Below are 20,064 nucleotides of genomic sequence, written 5' to 3'. Positions count from 1 at the left end.
CATATCTCTTAGGCTGCGGTCATTTGATTTAGTCCATGGTCAGGGACAGGAGGTTGTGACTATGAGTGCGGCAGGTATGGGAATCAATAGGTAGAGGTGAAGGGGCCTCAGCCTTTGCAACTGTACAACAGGTTTGAGGTTCTTGTATGTATGGATATATTGGGGATGCAGAGTGGATGAGCGAACTGATCATGGCACCATGGTATAGGAAGCCATTCAAGGGGGGAATTAAATAGGAATGTTGAGGTAGTAGGGGTCAGTATAGTCAGGAGGATAGGCACAGTTCTTTTAGCTGAGGGCAAGAGTCCAGACGGCTGTGTTGCCTGCCCGTGCCAGTGTTAAGAATATCCCCTTGGGCCTGGAGAGAAACTTGGGATGGGAGGAGAAGGATCCAGTTGCCATCATCCAAATGGGTACCAATGGCATGGGTTGGTCTACGAAAGAGATTCTGCCAGGAGAGTATGAGTACTGAGGGGCTAAATTAAAAAGCAAAGCCTCAAAGTTAAGAATCTCAGGATTACAACCTATGCGAGTTGGCATAGGCTAAATAAGATCAGGGAGTTGAATGCATGACTCAAAAGATTGGTCTAGGAGAAATGGGTTTTGATTCGTAGGACAATGGCACAGGTATTGGGGAGGTGTGAAGGGTGTACCGTTGGGATGGTCTTCACCTGAACTGTGCTGGGACCAGTGTTCTGGTGAGTCATATAACTAGAGTGGTAGAGACGGCTTTAAGGGGAAATATGGTCAATTAAAGAGAAAGGACAAGGCAATAGGGCAGAGTAGCGATATGGATAATGATAACCAGAGTGCGGAGGAAGGGACAGAGCATGTAAACTTAGAGATCATCAACAGATAAGGTAAGAGTTTGCAAGAATGGTAAGAAGACAGAATTAAAGGCTCTGTTTCTGAATTGTCAGCTCAAATGGAAATCAATATGTGTGACCTAATAGCCATTACAGAGATGTGGCTGCAAGATGACCAAGGTTGGGACCTGAATATTCCAGGGTTTTGGAAGGACGGGAAGCTAGGAAAAGGTGGTGGGGTAGTGTTGTTAATTAAGAACAGCATTAGTACAGTAGAGGAAGATGACCTTATCAGAAGATCAAGATGTGTAATCAGTTAGATAGAGAGAAGAAATAGTAAAGGTAAGAAGTCAATTGTGGGAACAGTTTATAAGCCCCATAATAGTAATGCTGCTGTAGAATGGAATATGCAGGAAGAATTAATGGGGGTTTGTAAGTAAGGTAGTGCAATAATCATTGGTGAGTTTAACCTGCATATAAATTGGATGAATCTGATCAGCAAATGTAGCTTGGAAAATGAAACTTGGAAAGTGTTTTCAGGATGATTTCTTAAAGGATCAGATTCCAGAGCCCACCAGGGAGTGGGCTATTCTAGACCTGGTAGTGTGCAATGAGGCAGGTTTAATTAATTACCTCATAGTAAAGGAGCCTCCAGGCAGCAGTGATCATAATATAATTGAAGTTAGTATTCAGTTGAGGGGGTGAAAAATATGCCTAAGACTAGTGTTTTAAACTTAATTAAAGGCAATTACAAGTGTATGACGGCGGAGCTGGCTATAGTGAACTGAGAAATTAGGTTAATGGGTAGGTCAGTGGAGTGACAGACATTTAAGGAGATATTTCATTACGCTCAGCAAAGATACATTCCTGTGAGAAAGGATGGCTCAGGAAGACAAATGCACCATCTGTGGCTAAGGAAATTAAAAATAGTTTCAAATTGAAAGAAAAAACATATAATTGTGCAATGATTAGTGATAGGTAGAAGATTGGACAGAATATAAAAGCAAACAAAAAAGACTAAAAAAATAATAGGGAGGGAGAAATTAGAGTGTGACAGCAAATTAGCTAGAAATATAAAAACAGATGGTAAGAGTTCTTAGTGGTATTGAAAAAGGAAACGAGTAATTAAAGTGAGTATGTGCCCTCTGGAGGGAGAGTCTGGGGTATTAATAATGGGAAATAAGGAAATGGCAGAACTGGTAATGTGTGTCCATCTTCACTGTAGAACATATAAATAACATCCCAGAAATACTTGTAAGTCAAGAGCTAAAAGGGAGGGAGGAACTTAAAACAATTACAATCACCAGGGAAAGGGTACTGAATAAGATATTGGAACAAATGACTGACAAGTCCCCAGGATCTGATGGACTTCATCCTAGGGTCTTAAAAAATAATGGTGCTGAGATAATAATTGCATTGGTTGTAATTTTCCAAAATTCCCCAGATTCTGGAAAGGTCCCATCAGATTGGAAAATAGCAAATTTAACTCTTCTGTTCAAAAAAGGAGGGAGACAGACAGCAGGTAACCACAGGCCAGTTAGCCTAACACCTACCATAGGGAAAATGTTATCATCCACTATTAAGGAGGTTATAGCGGGCACTTCGAAAATCTTAATGCAATCAAGCAGAATCAATATATTTTTGTGAAAGGGAAATCATGTTTCACTAATTTTTTTTAGAGATCTTTGAGGAAGTAAAAAGAAATGTGGATAAAGGAGAACTTGTAGATAGGGTGTACTTGAATTCCCAACAGCATTTGATAAGGTGCCACACCAAAGTTCACTGCACAAAATAAGAGCTCGTGATATAGGAGATAACATATTAGCATGGGTAGAGGATTGGTTAACTAACAGGAAGGGAGGGAGATAGAAAGCAGGAAACTACATGTCAGTTAGCGAACTAACATCTGTCGTAGGGAAAATGTTAGAAACTATTGTAAAACTATTGTAAAAGATGTTATAGCAGGGCACTTGGAAAAATTCAAGGTAACCAGGCAGTGTCAACATGGTTTTGTGAAAGAGAAATCATGTTTAACCAATTTATTGGAGTTCTTTGAAAGAGTAACATATGCTGTGGATAAAGGGGAATCGGTGGATGTATTGTATTTAGATTCCCAGAAAGCATTTTGATAAGGCACCACATCAAAGGTCATTGAAGAAATAAAAGCTCATGTATGGGTAACAAATTGGCATGGTTAGAAGATTGGCTCACTAACAAGAAACAAAGTAGGCATAAATGGAGCTTTTTTCTGATTGGCAGATGTAACGAGAGGAGTGCCACAGGATCAGAGCTGGGGCTCAACTTTTTACAATTTATATAAGTGACTTGGATGAAGAGACCAAAGGAATGGTTGCTAAATTTCAGACAACACAAAGATAGGTAGGAAAGTAAATTATGAAGAGGACGTAAGGAGGCTACAAAGTGACATAGATAGGTTAAGTGAGTGGGCAAAGATCTGGCAAATGGAGCATAATGTGGGCAAATATGAAATTGTTCATTTTGGCAGGAAGAATAAAAAGAGAAGCTTATTATCTAAATGGTGAGAGATTGCAGACCTCTGAGGTGCAGAGGGATCTGGGTGTCCCAGTGCATGAATCACAAAATGTTCGTATGCAGGTACAATGGTGTAAGCAGGTAATTAGGAAAGCTAATAGAATGTTGTCATTTATTGTGAGGGGAATTGATTACAAAAGTAGGGAGGTTATGCTTCAGTTGTATGGGGTATTGGTGAGACCACATCTGGAGTATTGTGTACAGTCTCCTTATTTAAAGAAAGATGTAATGCGTTAGAAGCTGTTCAGAGAAGGATTACTAGGCTAATACCAGGAATGGGTGGGTTGCCTTGTGAGGAGAGGCTTGATAGGTTAGGTTTGTATCCACTGGAGTTTAGAAAAGTAAGAGGCGACTTAATTGAAACTTTAAGATCCTGAGGGGTCTTGACAGGGTGGATGTTGAGAGAATGTTTCTTCATGTGGGAGAATCTAGAACTAGGGGTCACTGTTTGAAAATAAGGGGTCACTCAGTTAAGACCAAGATGAGGAGAAATTTTTTCTGAGGGTTGAGTGTCTTTGGAATGGCAATGGAAGCAGAGTCTTTGAATATTTTTAAGGCAGAGCTAGATAGATTCCTGATTAACGAGAGTGAAAGGTTATTGGGAGTAGGCAGGAATGTGGGGTTGGAATTACATTCAGATCAGCCATGATCTTATTGAATGGTGGAGCAGGCTTGAGGGTCCGAGTGGCCTACTCCTGCACCTAATTCGTATGCTTTGCGAATGGGTCAGTTTCAGCTTGGCAACCTCTAATATGTGGAGTGCCACAATGATCAGTGCTGAGGCCTCAACTATTTACAATCTATATAATGATCTGGATGGAGGCACTGAATGTATGGTTGCTAAATTTGCTAAAAGTAGGTAGGAAAGTTAATTGTGAGGAGGACATAAAGAGCCTACAAAGGGATTTGGATGGGTTAATTGGCTTGCCAAAAAATTGGCAGATGGAGTAGGAAAATATGAACTTGTCCACTTTGGCAGGAAGAATAAAAAAGCAGTAAATTATTTAAATGGCGAGAGATTGCATAACTCTGTGTTAAGGGGGATCAAGGTGTGCTGGTATGAATCACAAAAGGTTAGTATGCAGGCACAGCTAGTGATTAGGAAGGCAACTGGAATGTTGTTATTGCAAGTGGAATGGAATAGAAAAGTAGGGATGTTTTGCTGCAATTGGTTCAGGGCATAGGTGAAATCACATCTGGAGTAAGTATATGCAGTTTTGTTCTCCTTAATTAAGAAAGGATATAACTAAATTAGAAGCAGTGCAGTGAAGGCTCACTCAAATGATTCCTGGGATGAAGGGGTTATCTTATGAGGAAAAGTTGGACAGGCTGGGCCTGTATCCATTGGAGTTTAGATGAATGAAAGATGATCTCATTGAAACATATGAGATCCTGAGGGGACTTGACAGGGTGTTTTCTCTTATGGGGAGATGAGAACAGGGGAACATAGTTCAAAAATTAGGGGGCTCCCATTTAAGATGGAGATAAGGAGAATTTTTTTCTCTCCAAGGATCATTGGTGTGTGGAATTTTCTTCTCCAGAGAGCCATGCAGGCTGGATCATTGAATAATTTTAAGGCTGAATTAGATATATTCTTGATTGACAAGGGAATCAACAGGTATAGGGAGTAGACAGGAAAGTGGAGTTGATGACAAAATCAGATGAACCATGATCTTATTGAATGGCTCAACGGGCCTCCTCTTAATTCATATGTATGTATGAGGAAAGTTCTGGGCATTTTGAAACTTGAGGTTTATTGAAGGTGGCGCACGAGAGACAAATGAGTGTTTTGGATAAAATAAGCCGGGTCAGACACGGGAAGGGTTAGGCAGGTCGGGTCAAGGGGTAGTTGGATGGGGTTGTTGGGGCAGGGGCAGTAGTCAGGTGAAATGTTTAGACGGCTTGGTTGTGGGAGGGGTTAGTTGGGGGCGGCTCCAGGGTCAGGTTAGTTGGGTCAAGTTGGGGTAGTTGGATCACTTGGGGGGCTCGTCGGGTCAGGTTGGGAGTGTTAGTTGAGTGGGTTGGTGGGATAGTCAGGTCGGGTAGGGGGTTAGTCAGGTGGGGTTGGGTTCAGTCGCGTTGGGGGTTTGTCGAGTCGGATGGGCGTGCTGAGTCGGGGCAGGGTGGGTAGTCTGTCCCAAGCAGTCAGTTCAGGTAGGGGGAGGGTAGTCATGTAGGCTGTTAGTCAGGTCAGTTCAGGGCAAGTCAGGGGGTGAGGGTAGGCAGGTCAGGTGGAGAGGTAGCCAGGTAGGGGGGTTGTTGGGATGGGTGAGTTTTGGCAGAGAGTTGGGTGGGGGGCATTAGCCATGTGGTGAGGGGTAGCCAGCTTGGGTTGGGGGGGGCGTTGTCTAGTCAGGTCATGGGGGTTAGTATGGGCCGGATAAGGGGCGATTGGCGGGTTCAGTTGTGATGCTCAGTTTAGTTACGTTGATTAATCATTGAGTCAGACCAGGTACAAACCAGCATAACATTTCCTGGTAAGTAAGCAGTTAAGTTCCACTTGTCTGGTCGCAAGTCTCTGACACCGAGCTCTGCGTCAGGGATATTCGCAGAAGGACCTGGGCAGCAGACATTAGTCCATCAGGAGTTTAGACTTCCAGGTTAATTTCAGTGCACATGTGTACGCTAGGACTTCCATGACTAGAATGAGTACTTTGTACCAGTGCTTACTAAAGAAGAGAAAATGCCAAAATATCGGTAGAGGCAGAGATAGTAGAGGTAATGGATCAGATAAAAATTGAAAGGGGGTACTGAAAAGACTGGCTAGCTTAGAGTGGATTAATCACCTGGTCTAAATGGCAGTGCAAACAGAGAAGATCAGTGATTTCAAAAAAAAAAATTGGTTAGGCACTTGAAGGAAATAAGCTGGCAGGGCTATGGGATAGAGTTAGGGAATGGGACTGACTGAATTGCTCCATTAGGAGGTAGCAAAGACTCGATGGGCCGAATAGCAGCCTCCTATTCTGTAATTGATTATAACTCTATGACATGTCATTGAGCAGGAGAAGGAAAAAAGTAAGTAACACACACAATGACAATAAAGTTACGTAACTGCAAGTTGTCAGTTTGGGCAAAGTCAAAACCTTTTTTGAGGTCAATTTGCTTTTCAGCAAATATTTTGACAGTAAAAGGATTTGTAAAGAAGTTATAAATATTCATGCCAATGTTTGAACTGTAGTGTTCAGAAATTATCCAAACCTCTGTTTCAATAGAATGACAAATGTTTTTCACTAATGTACATGTTTGTAAAAGCTATGCTAACATTTGTTAATACATTGGTTGTTGTGGGCAAATATTTTTTAAAAATTGGCAATTTGACCTTTAAAAGTATAATATTAATATGAGAAGAATTCTAACAATTTGAAATTTGTCCCTTTATTATTTTCTATTCTCTTAATCAAGTGCAATAAAGGCCAGCCATCCACAGTTCAAGAACTTCTACTTTGCTGCAGAGAATGCTGATGACATGAACAAGTAAGTATTAAGTGGTGTGACATTTCACCTGACTACTGCCCCTGCAATGTTTTTTGTGAGTTTAGTGGCAGTGATTTAAGAGATAACTAAAATGTATCTTTCAGTTTTGGTCTGTTGTTTTAAATTGAGAAAGCAAGTTGAAGGGTCAAGACCCATATTCAAGGCTGAAGAAAATAGCGGATAAAATGGAAGCCGTGGTTAGATGATGCTATCTGTGTTTTTAAAAACCAGGAGACTACAGGATAAAGCATGGAATATACTTGAGGTTAGGAAGTAGTTGAAAAGAATGAGTTAGTAGAAGATGGCAACGAAACTTGATTTCAACATGAATGAAATTGTGTCTATCATATTGCTGGTTACACCCTATTTTTCTACAGCCATTATGTTATCTTTAACTAGTGCAGAGATTCTATCTCCCCTTATTCCTTCACTATTTTTCCTACATGTGTTACATCCTGAAATCCTGCTCTCTATGTAGTCATGTTTCAATTATCCCTGCTACATCACGTTCCGCTCTACAAATCATTGCCTCCTGTTCTTCAATATTGTTTGGAATAATGCAGATGTTGTTGTACTGGTAATTTAAATTGTTTTTATTTGTGTGTCAGTCTGGTTCAGTTGGTGTCACTTGCTTGAAGATATATGGGAATGATTACATCTGCTCCACAAGTGCAGACAATGACCATCTCCAGCAAGACAGAATCTAACCTCCCCCTTGACATTCAAAGACATTGCTATTGTTGAATCCCCCACTATCAACCTCCTGGAGACTACCATTAGCTAGATTCTTGATTAACGAGTGAGTCAAAAGGTTTAAGAAGTAGGTAGGAAAGTGGAGCTAAGGCCACAATCAGATCAGCCATAATCTTATCAAATGGTGGAGCAGGCTTGAGTAGCCAAATAGCCTACTCCTCCTAATTTGTATGTTTGTATGTAGAAACTGAACTGGACCAGGCATATAAATACTATGGCTACAAGAGCAGGTCAAAGGCTGGGAATCCTGCAGCAAGTAACTCACCACCTGACTCCCCAAAGCCTGTCCACCATTTACAAGGCACAAGTCAGGAGTGTGATTGAATATTCTACACCTCCCTGGATGAGTGTGGCTCCAACAATACTCGAGAATCTTGACACCATCCAGGGTGATGCAGCTTGCTGGATCAGCACCTCTTCCATCACCTTAAATGCTCATACCCTCTGCCACTGGCACACAGTGGCATCAGCATGTACCATGTACATGATGTACTGCAGCAACTCGCTGAGTCTCCTTCAACAGCACTTTCCAAACCTGAAATCTCTACCACTTAGAAAGACAAGACCAGCAATCACATGGGAACACCACCAGCTCCAACTTTCCCTCCAAACCACACAGCAGCCTGATTTGGAACTATATCGCCATTCCTTCACTGTTGCTGAATCAAAATCCTGAAACTCCCTCTCTACACCATATGAACTGCAGTATTTCAAGAAGAAGGCTCACCCCCACCTTCTCAGGCAATTAGTGATGGACAACAAATGCTGGCCTTGCCCATGACATGCAGAACCCATGAAAGAATTTTTAAAAACCTCTTGCTTCTGAGTCAGAAGTTTGTGAATTCAGGTCCCATTCCAGGACTCGAGCACGTGAAACAAGGCTGACACTCTAGAGCAGTTCTGAGGGAGAACTACGCAAGGTGCTGTCTTTCAGATGAAACGTTAAACGTTAAACAGCCCCTCAGGCAGACATAAAAATCCCATGGGACTATTTCAAAGGAAAACTGTGGAGTTATCCTGAGTTCCCTGGCCAATGTTTATACCTCAATCAACTTCACAAAAACAGATCCTCTGGTCATTATCACATTGCTGTTTGTGGGACTTTGTGAATGCAAAATAGCTGCAGCATTTCCTACAACATTGACTATACTTCTTAAGTAATTCATTGGCTGTAAAGCACTTTGAGATATCCACTGATTGTGAAAGGTGCTATATAAATGCAAGCTTTTTTTTCCTTTAATTACTCTGTTTTTAATAGTTATTTTATCTTTATGCTGCATGATTTTATCCAATCTTTGGCCATTCATGTTATCCTTATCCCTTCCTTTAATTTGTTCTCCTGATTCTTTTTTGGTAAGTTCATGCCATTCCTTCCACCCAAGTTGTTAGTTTATACTTTTGTTTTATTTACAATCCTAGCTTTACTTTTTGCTGGGACCTTGGTCCCAATGGTACAGCTCCTTCCTGTCTCGGCACTGGTGCTCATTCCCCATGAAATGGAACTGCTCCTTCCCACACCACTCATTTAGCCATGTGTTGACTTTACTGATCTGTTTTTCCCTGTGCTGAAGGTGTATGATATATTGAAAATAAAATAGCATCACAGCAAATGTATAAATAGCGTTAGATGATGAATAGAGAAGGTCAGTTTTGTGGAGACTTGATCTATTGGGGCTGCACTTAGGAATATAGGAACATAGAACTTAGCAGGAGTAGGCCATTTAGCCCTTTGAGCCTGCTGCACCATTCAATAAGATCATGGCTGATCTGGCTGTGATCTCATCTCCACTCTCCTGTCTGCCCCCCATAGCCCTTGACTCCCTTGTCTATCAAAAATCTGTCTAACTCAGCCTTGAATAAATTCAATGACCCAGCCTCCACTACTTTCTAAAGAGAATTCCACATACTAACAACCTTTTGAGAGAAAAAAAATTCTCATATCCATCTTAAACGGTAAATCTCTCATTCTTAAACAGTGTCCCCTGTTTCTAGTCTCCCACACAAGTGGAAACATCCTCCCAATACCTACCCTATCAAATCCCCTCAGGGTCTTAGTTTTCAATAAGGTCACCTTTCATTCTTCTAAACTCCAATGGGTACTGCCCAATTAAGATTATTCCCACTTTTGAAGTGGAAAGTGAAATAATAATTCCATTATGGTTGGAGTCAGTGATAAGGGAATACCAATTTAAATGGTCACTGAAAGACTGAGGAGAGCGCATAGTAGAAAAGTTATTATTCAGTGAGTTCTGGAGCATAGATGTCCTGGTTCCTCATCTTATTTAATATTTCTTTGAAGTCCAAAGGAACAATTTTTTTTTCAGAATCTATCTATTATTGAGATATGTTTCTGAGCCTCTAGTTTTGTAATACCATAATAAAGTTGGGAGTTTCCAATGTATCATGAAAACCAACGAGTCCTAGCCATGCCTGCCTTTACATGTGATTGTGCAGCATTCTTTGTTCTAGTTGTACTCAGCTCCAATCTCTCACCCTTTTTCCTGTATAGTGATGTTCGAATTGATGCTGTGTTGTGCTTTCACCCTGAATTGAAAAATTTCATCAACTCTGCTTTCAATTTCCATCCCCACCTCACATGGTCTTATCCCTTCCTCAACCTCTGAGAATCGGCTGTTCATAAATGTCTACGATAAACCCACCAGCTCCCACACTTATCGTGATTACATCCACTCCCATCCACTTCATGTAGGGACTATATTTACCCAGTTTCCCCATTTCCTTCATACATATACTCTGGTGATGTCACCTTCCACACCAATACTTACAGTATGTCTTCCTTTTTCCTCAATCAAGAATTCCGCTCCATTGTGATTAATGGAGCTCATGGCATGACCACCCCTTTTCCTGCACTATGCTCTCACCCCTTCCCTTCTAGAACCACAAGAGAGTAGCCCTTGTCCTCACCTTCCAACAAACCAGCCTTCACACTTTGCAGATCGCCCCAACATTTCTGCCACCTGCAATGCAATTATAACAAACATATCTTCTTCTCCTCCTCTTTCAGCATTCCAAAGAGACTGTTCCCTCCACAACACCCTGATCCATTCTTCCCATTGTGCCTCCCTGTATTACTGCTCATTGAGGCGGTCTCCACTTTTTTGGGGGAGATCAGACACAAATTGGTTGATCACTTTGTTGAACACCCCCATTCAGCCAACAAGCATGAGACCTTCTGGTTGCTTGCCATTTTAATTCTCCATCCCACTCCCAGCCTGACATCTTTGACCACCACCTTCTATGCTATTGCAATGAAGCTCAAGGAAAAGCACCTTGACAGAAAAATCTTTCAAGTTGCTACTTTTACAGCCTTCCAGACTCAACAATGATTTCAACAACTTTGGATCATAATGCTTCACAATTTTTTCAGACAAAAGGTACAGGTTTTACTGTCGCCATTTATCAACACATCTTTTATTTTTTTTGCTTGACCCATTACCAGCTGTTCTGCATTGAGCCATTATTCCTTTTGTCATTTTATCAATTCTGCCCTCCACCCTATCATCAGCCTTCTATTCTATTCTATCCTACACAGCCCCCACCACCCCTGCATTTGCTTATGAACTCTCTAACTTCTTTTAGTTCTGACAAAAGTTTATTAAACATTAATTCTGTTCCTCTTTCTGCAGATGTTACCTGCCCTGCTGAGTTTTTGCAGCCTTTTCTGTTTTTAATTGAGTCCATTCTAACTTGGTGACCATGATCTGGTTTCTCAGCCTTACACACACCAACTCTACTTAACATCATCTTAACTACCCAGCTATTAATGATGTGTGCTGTACATTGCCATTGTTTCAGCAGTCTCCTGACTGATTTTAATTATATATTTTTTCCTTCTCCTTGTTCCCAACCCTCCAGTATCTGACATTAAGGAGCCATTATTTTTTATCCCAGCTTCATCAGCGATTGTCAGCACTGGGAACACAGCTGCCAAAACAATCTTGCCTTTATAATAAAAACAGAAAATGTTAGAAATACTTAGGTCCAGTGGCATCTGTGGAGGAAAAACTGAGCTAACGTTTCAGGTTGTGAACTTTCATCAGAACACCAATCTTGTCTTTACCTGATGTCTACACATATGCATTTCCCAGCAGGGATCACAGGATAGCAACCAGGAATTAGTCTCCAAACCAACTTATTCCCCATCTCTGAGCAGAAATGAGGAACTCCCTCTGACAGACAGGCTGAGAGAGGTTAATCTGGAACAAAATTAAATGTGGTACCTCATTGGTGTGTATGGACCCAAGGATCCAATGAAGCAACTCCAAAGTGTACTTTTTGATCATGCAAGTTAGAATGTTTCTGTAGCTGAGATCTGAAAACAGTAGTGCTAACATTTTGTAACAACATCATCAAAGATTTGAATAGAAATGATATGTATGTTTCATAATGAATTATGCATTCATTGTCATCAATACAAATTTGTACAATTGAATATGTGCAATATCAGACTATAATTCTCATTAATCTTTTAGGTGGATTAATAAAATGGGCTTAGCTGCTATTCAGTATGTCTTTCCAGCTTCAGAATCAAAAACTGAAGGTATGTGTTTTGTTGATATGTTTAGGAAAATGAGTAGAAAATTCACTAATGTGTCTAGCGTGTCTCATTGTCAACAAAACCTAATTTTCTGCCAATGGCGAATTCCTCCTTGTTGCAGAATGTTGGAGTGAAAGTGAGCATGAAGATGTGGAGATTCCACCAGGGATGCCACCCTTATCATATGCATCACAACCAGAAGAACAGCAGGTAAATGTCTTTTAACAGAACACAAACATGTGAAGAACCATAGTACAGTTTACAGGTTAGATTTAGTATATCGCTTTTCACAGTGGGTCTTTTACTGTGTGATTACTAGTTAACCGTGTCTCATTACACAATATTAGATCTAAAATAGCTTTACTGCTCCAGGAAACTGTCACAGAAACAATCTACATACTCATCTTCTAGACCATTCTTGCCAATTGATTGTCCCAGTCTATATGAAGATTAAAATCCCCCACAACTATTACACTGCCTTTGTGTTTTTTTATTCATTTACAGGATGTGGGTGTCGCTGGCTAGACCAGCATTTATTGCCCATACCTAACTGCCCTTGAGAAGGTGGTGGTGAGCTGCCTTCTTGAACTGCTGCAGTCCCTGTGGTGTAGGTACTGTTAGGGAGGGAGTTCCAGGATTTTGACCTAGTGACAGTGAAGGAATGGCGATATATTTCCAAGCCAGAATGGTATGTGGCTTGGAGGGGAACTTCCAGGTGGTGGTGCTGCCATGTATCTGCTGCTGTTGTTCTTCTAGATGGTAGTGGCTGTGCGTTTGGAAGGCGCTGCCTAAGGAGCCTTGGTGAATTTGCTACAAGCTCCAATAATTTCTTGTTTAATGCTCTGTCCAACAGTATAACTGCTGTTAGAGGACTTATAAACTACTCCCAGCAGTGTTTTCTGACTCTTGCTATTCCTAATTTTCACCCATACCAGTTCTACTCCATGATCTTCTGAGGCCAGATCCTTTCTCACTATGATATGATTTGATATGAGAAAGCAACTGTTCTAGGGGAGAGAAGTGAGTTTTGGATAACCCTAAGTTAATGGCATAAGAGTCTAATGATGAGTTATCAACCACAGCATAAAGCAAGTTTCGAGAAGAAGCTACAGGGTTTATAGCGACGTCACTGAACCAGTTTTCTTAGTTGAAATTCTGCTCTAGGATTTGGGTATTCAGTGTAAGTGTCTTTAATGTAATTACTAAGTCATATTGTATATTGGAGGTGCCACCTTTCAGATATGTTTATTCTCGTGGATGGATGCTGAAGATCCCATTGCATGATTCAAAGAAGCGCAGGAGTTCATTTGTCTTGGCCACTGTTCCTCCCTCAGCCAGATTAATTAGTCATTCATCGAGCAAATGTTTGCTGGCTGCCATATTTGCTTTAATAACATGAGTGACTTTAGCATATGTGAGGTCTTTTCGACTTCTTTGAGATGTGATAAGGTGCAGTGGGAATGAAAGCCTATTTTTAAATATGCATGGAAACTGGTTATTTATCTTCAAAAATTTAGTTAAATTATGATTGAGAATGAATGGAACTTTGTTCTTTTCTAATCCTGCAGACACATGCTCTTCAGTCCCCATTTGTGTCTAGTGAAGCATCGAGTTCTTATTCTTCACCAGAGAGCACCAGGAGATCAATTGCATCTGTAGCATTACCATCAAAATATTCCTGTCAGGAAAGACAATCATGGCTTGACATTGTTAATTCATCTTGTTCTGATGTTGGGCACCAGTACTTAACGTCTGCAGTACAACCTGGTGAGGGATCTTCACAGCAAGAAATATGTGAAAATGCAAAAGCCAAGCTAAAAAGGATTAACTCTGGATCACATGAGAATTTGGCTGCAGGAACACCACAGTTCACTCTTGGTGGAGAAGATACCAAAACAGCACAACACGTAACTGTTTTAACCACATCTGTGAAAGGTTAGCATTTAACTCACTTTATTTCTAAAAGATTTTCTCCCCTTCTGTTCTGAAGGTACTGAGCTAAGATTCTTGCTGACATCAGCTGCACCTAGATACTTTGACTGAGTGAATCTAAAAAGTGAGTGTTGGAAAGGATTTCAGTGATTGATTCATCATAGCCAAGTCCAATCCTGCTTTCTTGGTGGATATGCATTTGCACACTTTGGTACTGAGATCATTTGATAAACATTGGGGTGGAAATGCTGGCTTATTTGATTTAGCCTTTTAAGCTCCAGATGATGGTCATAGTAACACTCCTTTGACTGTGATCAGTTAAGCTAAGGAAGACCAGACTGTGTTGGAGGAGTATTTTCATCCAAATTATCCAGATTTACAATGTTTAATGTGATACTGGGACATTCTCTCTCTCTCTCTCTCTCTCTCTCTCTCTCTCAATAAATCTGGTTCCCATTTTTCACAATGACAAGCAATGTATGGCTGATCAATGTGGCACTTGGGCAGCTCATGGTTTCAGTAGTAGGAAAAGTTTACGAGTTCATGAAATAAATAATTAAATGAATAATTTGAAAATAACTAGAGGTATTTGATAATTGAATGTAGGAGTTTTTAGTGTTTTAATAATATTTTCCTTTCATGTAACTGGCTTCAGTGTGGAAGAATGAAAACAGTGCCAAAATGATGTTGGGTTAGGAAGAAAGCAACTGTTATAAAGTTATATGTGAAATGCAGCAGTATTGTGAATGAGTCCCCATAATGTTGATTTCAGGAGATTAAAATTATCACTGGCAAATTACTTAGCACATTGGATGAACATATTATGAAGGGCTGTCTGAAATGAATAATGGACAACATTCCTAACTTAATGTTAATAAAAAACTGATGCTTGGAATAAATGAGATGGCAGAAGTGCTAACAGACTATGCAATTTTATTCTTTCATGGGAACTGAACATCACTGGCAAGGCCAGCAGTTATTGCCCATCCCTAATTGCCCTCAGAAATACGCTGGTGAGCTGCTGCCTTAAACCACTGCAGCCCATGTGGTATAGGTATACCCAAAGTATTGTTAGGAAGTGAGTCCAGATTTTTGACCCAGTGACAGCGAAGGAACGGTGATATAGTTCCAAGGTAGGATGGTGTTTCACTTACAGGTGGTAGTGTTCCCATGTGACTGCTACCCTTGTTGTTCTAGGTGGTAAAGGTTGTGTTTGGAAGGTACTGTTGAAGGAGGCTTGCTGAGTTGCTGCAGTGGATCTAATAGATGGTAAAAATTGTGTCCACTGCATGCAGGTAGTGGCAGGATTGAATGTTTAAGATGGTGGATGGGGTGCCAATCAAGCAGGCTGCTTTGTCCTGGATGGTGTGGAGCTTCTTGAATATTGTTGGAGCTGCACTCATCCAGACAAGTGGAGAGTATTCCATCACACTCCTGACTTGTACCTTCTATACAGTGGCCAGGCTTTGGGAAGTCAGGAAGTAAGTTACTTGCCACGCTTGTGTTATTGCCTGACACTTGTCTTAACAAAGGTTAGTTGCCACTTATCAGATCAAGTCTGAATGTTATCCTGTTCTTGCTGCATGTGGACATGGACTGCTTCAATATCTGAGCAGTTGCAGATAGCACTGAACACTCTGCAATCGTCAGCGAACATTCCCACTGACCTTATGATGCAGGGAAGATCTTTGATGAAGCAGTTGAAGATGCTTGGACCTTGGACCCTACCCTGAGGAACTCCTGCAGTGATGTTCTGAGGCTGAGTCTCTAACAACCACAACTATCCTCCTTTGTGCTAGGTATGACTCCAACCAGTGGAGAATTTTTTCCTCATGATCCCCTTTGCCTTAATTTTGCTAGGGCTCCTTGATGCCACACTCAGCCAAGTGCTGCCTTGATGTCAAGCAGTCACTCTCACCTCACCTCTGGAATTCAGCTCTTTTGTCCATGTTTGGACTGAGGCTGTAATGGGGCCTAGAGCCAAATCCAAACTGAGCATCAGTGACTGAGTTATTGCTGTGTAAGAACTTGATAGCTCTGTGGGTGACACCTTCCATCACTTTCATTATTGAGAATAGATTGGTGGGCCAATTGTGGCCAGATAGGATTTATCCTGTTTTTCATGGACAGAACATACCTGAGCAATTTTCCACACAGTCGGGTAGATGCCAGTGTTGTAGATGTACTGAAACATCTTGGCTATGGGTGCAGCTAGTTCTTGAGCACAAATCTATAGTAATAAAGCCAGAATGTTGTCAGGGCCCACAGCCTTTGCTGTATTCAGTGTCTTTGGCCATTTCTTGATATCATGTGGAGTAAATTGAATTGGCGGAAGACTAGCATCTGTAATGCTGGGGACCTCAGGATCAGGCTGAGATGGATCATCCACTCTTCTGGCTGAAGATGCTGCAAAGGCTTCACTCTTGTTTTTTGCATTGATGTACTGGGTTGCATCGTGAGTGATGATCAGGATGTTTGTGGAATCCCTTCATCCCATTAGTTGTTTAATTGTCCACTACCACTCATCACTGGATGTGGCAGGACGGCAGAGCTTTGAACTGATCTTTTTGTTATGGGATCACTTAGCTCTGTTTATTGCATGCAGCTTCTGCTGTTCGGCACGCCAGTAGTCCTGTATTGTCGCTTCACCAGGTTGACACCTCATTTTTAGGTATCCCTGGTGCTGATCCTGGCATGCCCTCCTGCACTCTTCATTGTACCAGGGTTGATGCCCAGATTGAAGGTAATGGTGGAGTTGGGGAATATGCTGGGTCACAAGGTTACGTACAGATTGTGCTTGAAACTATTCTGCTGTTGCCGATAGCCCCCATCACCCCATGGATGCCTGGTTTTGAGCTACCAGACCTGTTCTACATCTATCCCATATGGAATGATGGCCGTACCACACATGGTGGAGGGTATCCTCAGCGTGAAGACAACTCTTGGTCTCCATAAGCATTGTTTGGTGGTCTCTCCTACCATTTATCTCATGGAGAGATGCATCTTTAGATGGTAAACACTAAGTCAAGTGCATTTTTCCTTTATATTGACTCTCTCACCACCGTCACAGACCCAGCCTAGCAGCCATGACCTTCAGAACTTGGCCAGCTTGGTCAATAGTGGTGCTTTTGAGCCACTGTTAGTGATGGACATTGAAGCCCCCCTACCCAGAGTACATTCTATGTCCTTGCTACCCTCAGTGCTTCTTCAAAATGGTGTTCAACATGGACGAGCACTGATTCACCAGCTGAGAGAGGGTTTTAATTAGCAGGTTTTCTTCCCGTGTTTGATTTGATGCTATGAGATTTCCACGAGTCCCAGGGCAACTCCCTCCTGAGTGCATACCACTGTGCCACCACCTCTGGGACAGGATAAAGCCAGGGGTGGTAATAAAGAAGTCTGGGCCATTGGTGGTAAGGTATGATTTGGTAAGTATGACTCTGTTAGGCTGTTGCTTGATTAGGCTGGTGGACAGCTCTCTCAATTTTGGCACAAGTCCTCAGACATTTGTGAGGAGGAACTGGGGGACTTGAAAAGTCAACTGGGCAAGATATGCCTTTTTGTTTCTGGTGCTTAGGTTGATGCCAGTTGGTCCATCCAGTATTATTCTTATTTGACTTTTCTGTAGTGGTTTGATACAGCTGTGTATCTTATTGGATTATTTCAGAGGATAGTTATGAGTCGACCACATTGCTGTGGGCCTGGTGTCACATATTGGCTAGACCAGGCATCATGAATAGATATTAATGCATATAATGTTATTGGAAATTATTTTTTTTTACAAGTAGAGGTTTTGCCTGTGTCTGTGTGTGTGTGCACATTAATTGGATTAAAGTCAGCTAGTCTGAGTGCTTTGATGTATAGTAGTTTTGAGATGTAATAAGCCATTCAAAGAATGGGGCAGGGGGGAAAATCTTGCACCGAGCCAGGAAACATCAAGCAATGTTTATATTACTAATAAAATTCGTACTATGAAAGGGGTTCAAAGAACCTGGTGATGCAATGAAAATTTACATTCAAAGGGGAAGGCTGGGTATAACAGAAAGGAGTTTTGTGTGTGCAGGTCAGAGGCATGTAAGATCAAAGCCTGTAAGCCTACCATTGTGCCTGCAAAGGAACCAAACTGAAAGAAGCCTCATTTTGAATTCGTAAGGTGAAAAATGCTTTGCCTGGTGTCTGTTCAAGTCTATTAGTTATTGTTGCTTTAGTGGAGATTAATTTTGGAATTTGTTAAAAGTTATGATAGTAATTTGTAGCCATGTTTATGTGTTTAATTTGTTGTAAATTAATAAATGTTTCACTTAGTTTGATATAAAAACCTCTCGAGAATTGGTAGTCTTATTCCTGAATTTAGAGCTGCAACTCAAAATGTACCAATTAAAAATATAGGTTACGACAGTTTAAGTTTCCCTCTGGGATTTTAAATAACTCAGCCTTTACAAACTGCTGTGTCATAACACCAGGCAAGGATGGCAGATTTCCTTTGCTGTAGGACATTAGTGAACCAGTTCAATTCTTAACACAATCTGGTAGTTTCATGGTCATCATCAGTGGGACTAGCTTTTTATCCTAGATTTATTTATTAATTGAATTTAAATTTTCCCAGCTGCATTTGTGAGATTTGAACACATATTTCCAGAACATAGGAAATAGGAGCAGGAGTAAGGTCATTTTGCCCTTGAGCCTGCTCTGCCATTCCAAACCATCATGGCTTATCTACCTCACCTTCCACTTTCCTGCCCTCTCTCAGTTTCCTCTATTCCCCGAGAGGTCAAAAATCCATCGATCTCAGTCTTGAATATATTCAACAATGAAGCATCCACAATCACTCAGGGAAGACAATTCTAAATATTTCCATCCCTCTGAGAGAAGAAATTTCATCTCACTCCTAAATGATTGATCCCATATCCTGAGACTATGCCTCTTTGTTCTGAGTTCCCCAGCTAAGGGACACAACCTCTGTGTCTCCCCTATCAAAACCCTTCAAAATCTTAGTCCTGGTTTGGATTGCTAGTCCAGGAATAATCTATGCTACCATTCTCGATGAGATGCACTACAAGATACACTGAAGCATCTCACCAAGCCTTTGGGTACTGCACCTCCCTTCTTTTCTTGAAAATAACTCTGTCCATTTTATGTTTTGATTTACCCTTTATTTGGCATTATCTTTCTTGAAACAACATTTAATTTCAAGAACTAGCCAGCTGCATTTTACCTTTAAGCAGTCTCACCACTTCAAAACAACCTCACACCAACTCCTGAATTCAAAGTGCTTCTCGTACTCATAACCATAAGATTCACTAACTCCAACCCAATCAAGGAATTTCAAGCAAAAAGCCCCCAACTTTGTTATGGCATAGCCGATGATAAATACTGAGCTGCTCAAGTACCCAAGGGAAACTTGAAACAACTGCCACAATTGTTTTGCGATTTGTATAAATTTTGAGATGCGCGCCTTGAAAACAATAGTAATAAGACCACCGAGTCTTATAGGTATCTTGCAAAGCTAAATTAAATCTTTATTAATAGAAGAAATGATTTCAAGTACACATAGATCTACAAATTACTGCTATGATAACTTCTAAATCCCCTAGTTAATCTAACTCCCAGTTACACTTTTGTTCAGGCAATGGTAAGACACATAGATTTTAAAAGACCCAGGCAAAGAAACACGATTCCATAAACAATCCAGTTCAAAGTGTGTTTTCTTAACTTCAGTTCTTTATAGACAGCAGCTTGAGGCGTAGATGCTGAAGGCTTTTCACATTTGTTAGACCTTAGAATTCCTTGCACACAGCCTTCTCTCCTTTATCCATATTTTACCCTTTTACCCTTTGAGTGCAAATTCCCATTGTTTCACTATGTCTTTGGACTTTACCTCTTTGATAACAAACATCTCTAAAATTTTATCAGTAATTTTTGGAAAACAAACACACTATTTCTTAATATCTCCTGGCTAGGTGAAACATTTCACTCCCCCTTTTGACT

At 41.0% G+C, this 20,064-nt stretch overlaps 1 protein-coding gene across 8 annotated transcripts in view; it reads left to right on the top strand.

Moving 5' to 3' along the window:
- The window catches only part of ipcef1 (interaction protein for cytohesin exchange factors 1), a 159,774-nt gene that overhangs the window by 74,886 nt on the left and 64,824 nt on the right, over positions 1–20,064 (top strand). For all 8 annotated transcript variants that reach the window (XM_041214188.1, XM_041214221.1, XM_041214202.1 and 5 more), the window contains 4 exons: positions 6,762–6,833; positions 12,080–12,147; positions 12,266–12,354; positions 13,713–14,079. In XM_041214188.1, the coding sequence (XP_041070122.1) occupies positions 6,762–6,833; positions 12,080–12,147; positions 12,266–12,354; positions 13,713–14,079 (596 nt within the window). The remainder of the gene's footprint in view (positions 1–6,761; positions 6,834–12,079; positions 12,148–12,265; positions 12,355–13,712; positions 14,080–20,064) is intronic.

The sequence above is a fragment of the Carcharodon carcharias genome, chromosome 2, assembly GCF_017639515.1.
Source record: "Carcharodon carcharias isolate sCarCar2 chromosome 2, sCarCar2.pri, whole genome shotgun sequence".
NCBI classification, from domain to species: domain Eukaryota; kingdom Metazoa; phylum Chordata; class Chondrichthyes; order Lamniformes; family Lamnidae; genus Carcharodon; species Carcharodon carcharias.
Note: the sequence above shows the minus strand (reverse complement) of the source record. Positions and strands in the feature narration are given on the sequence as shown.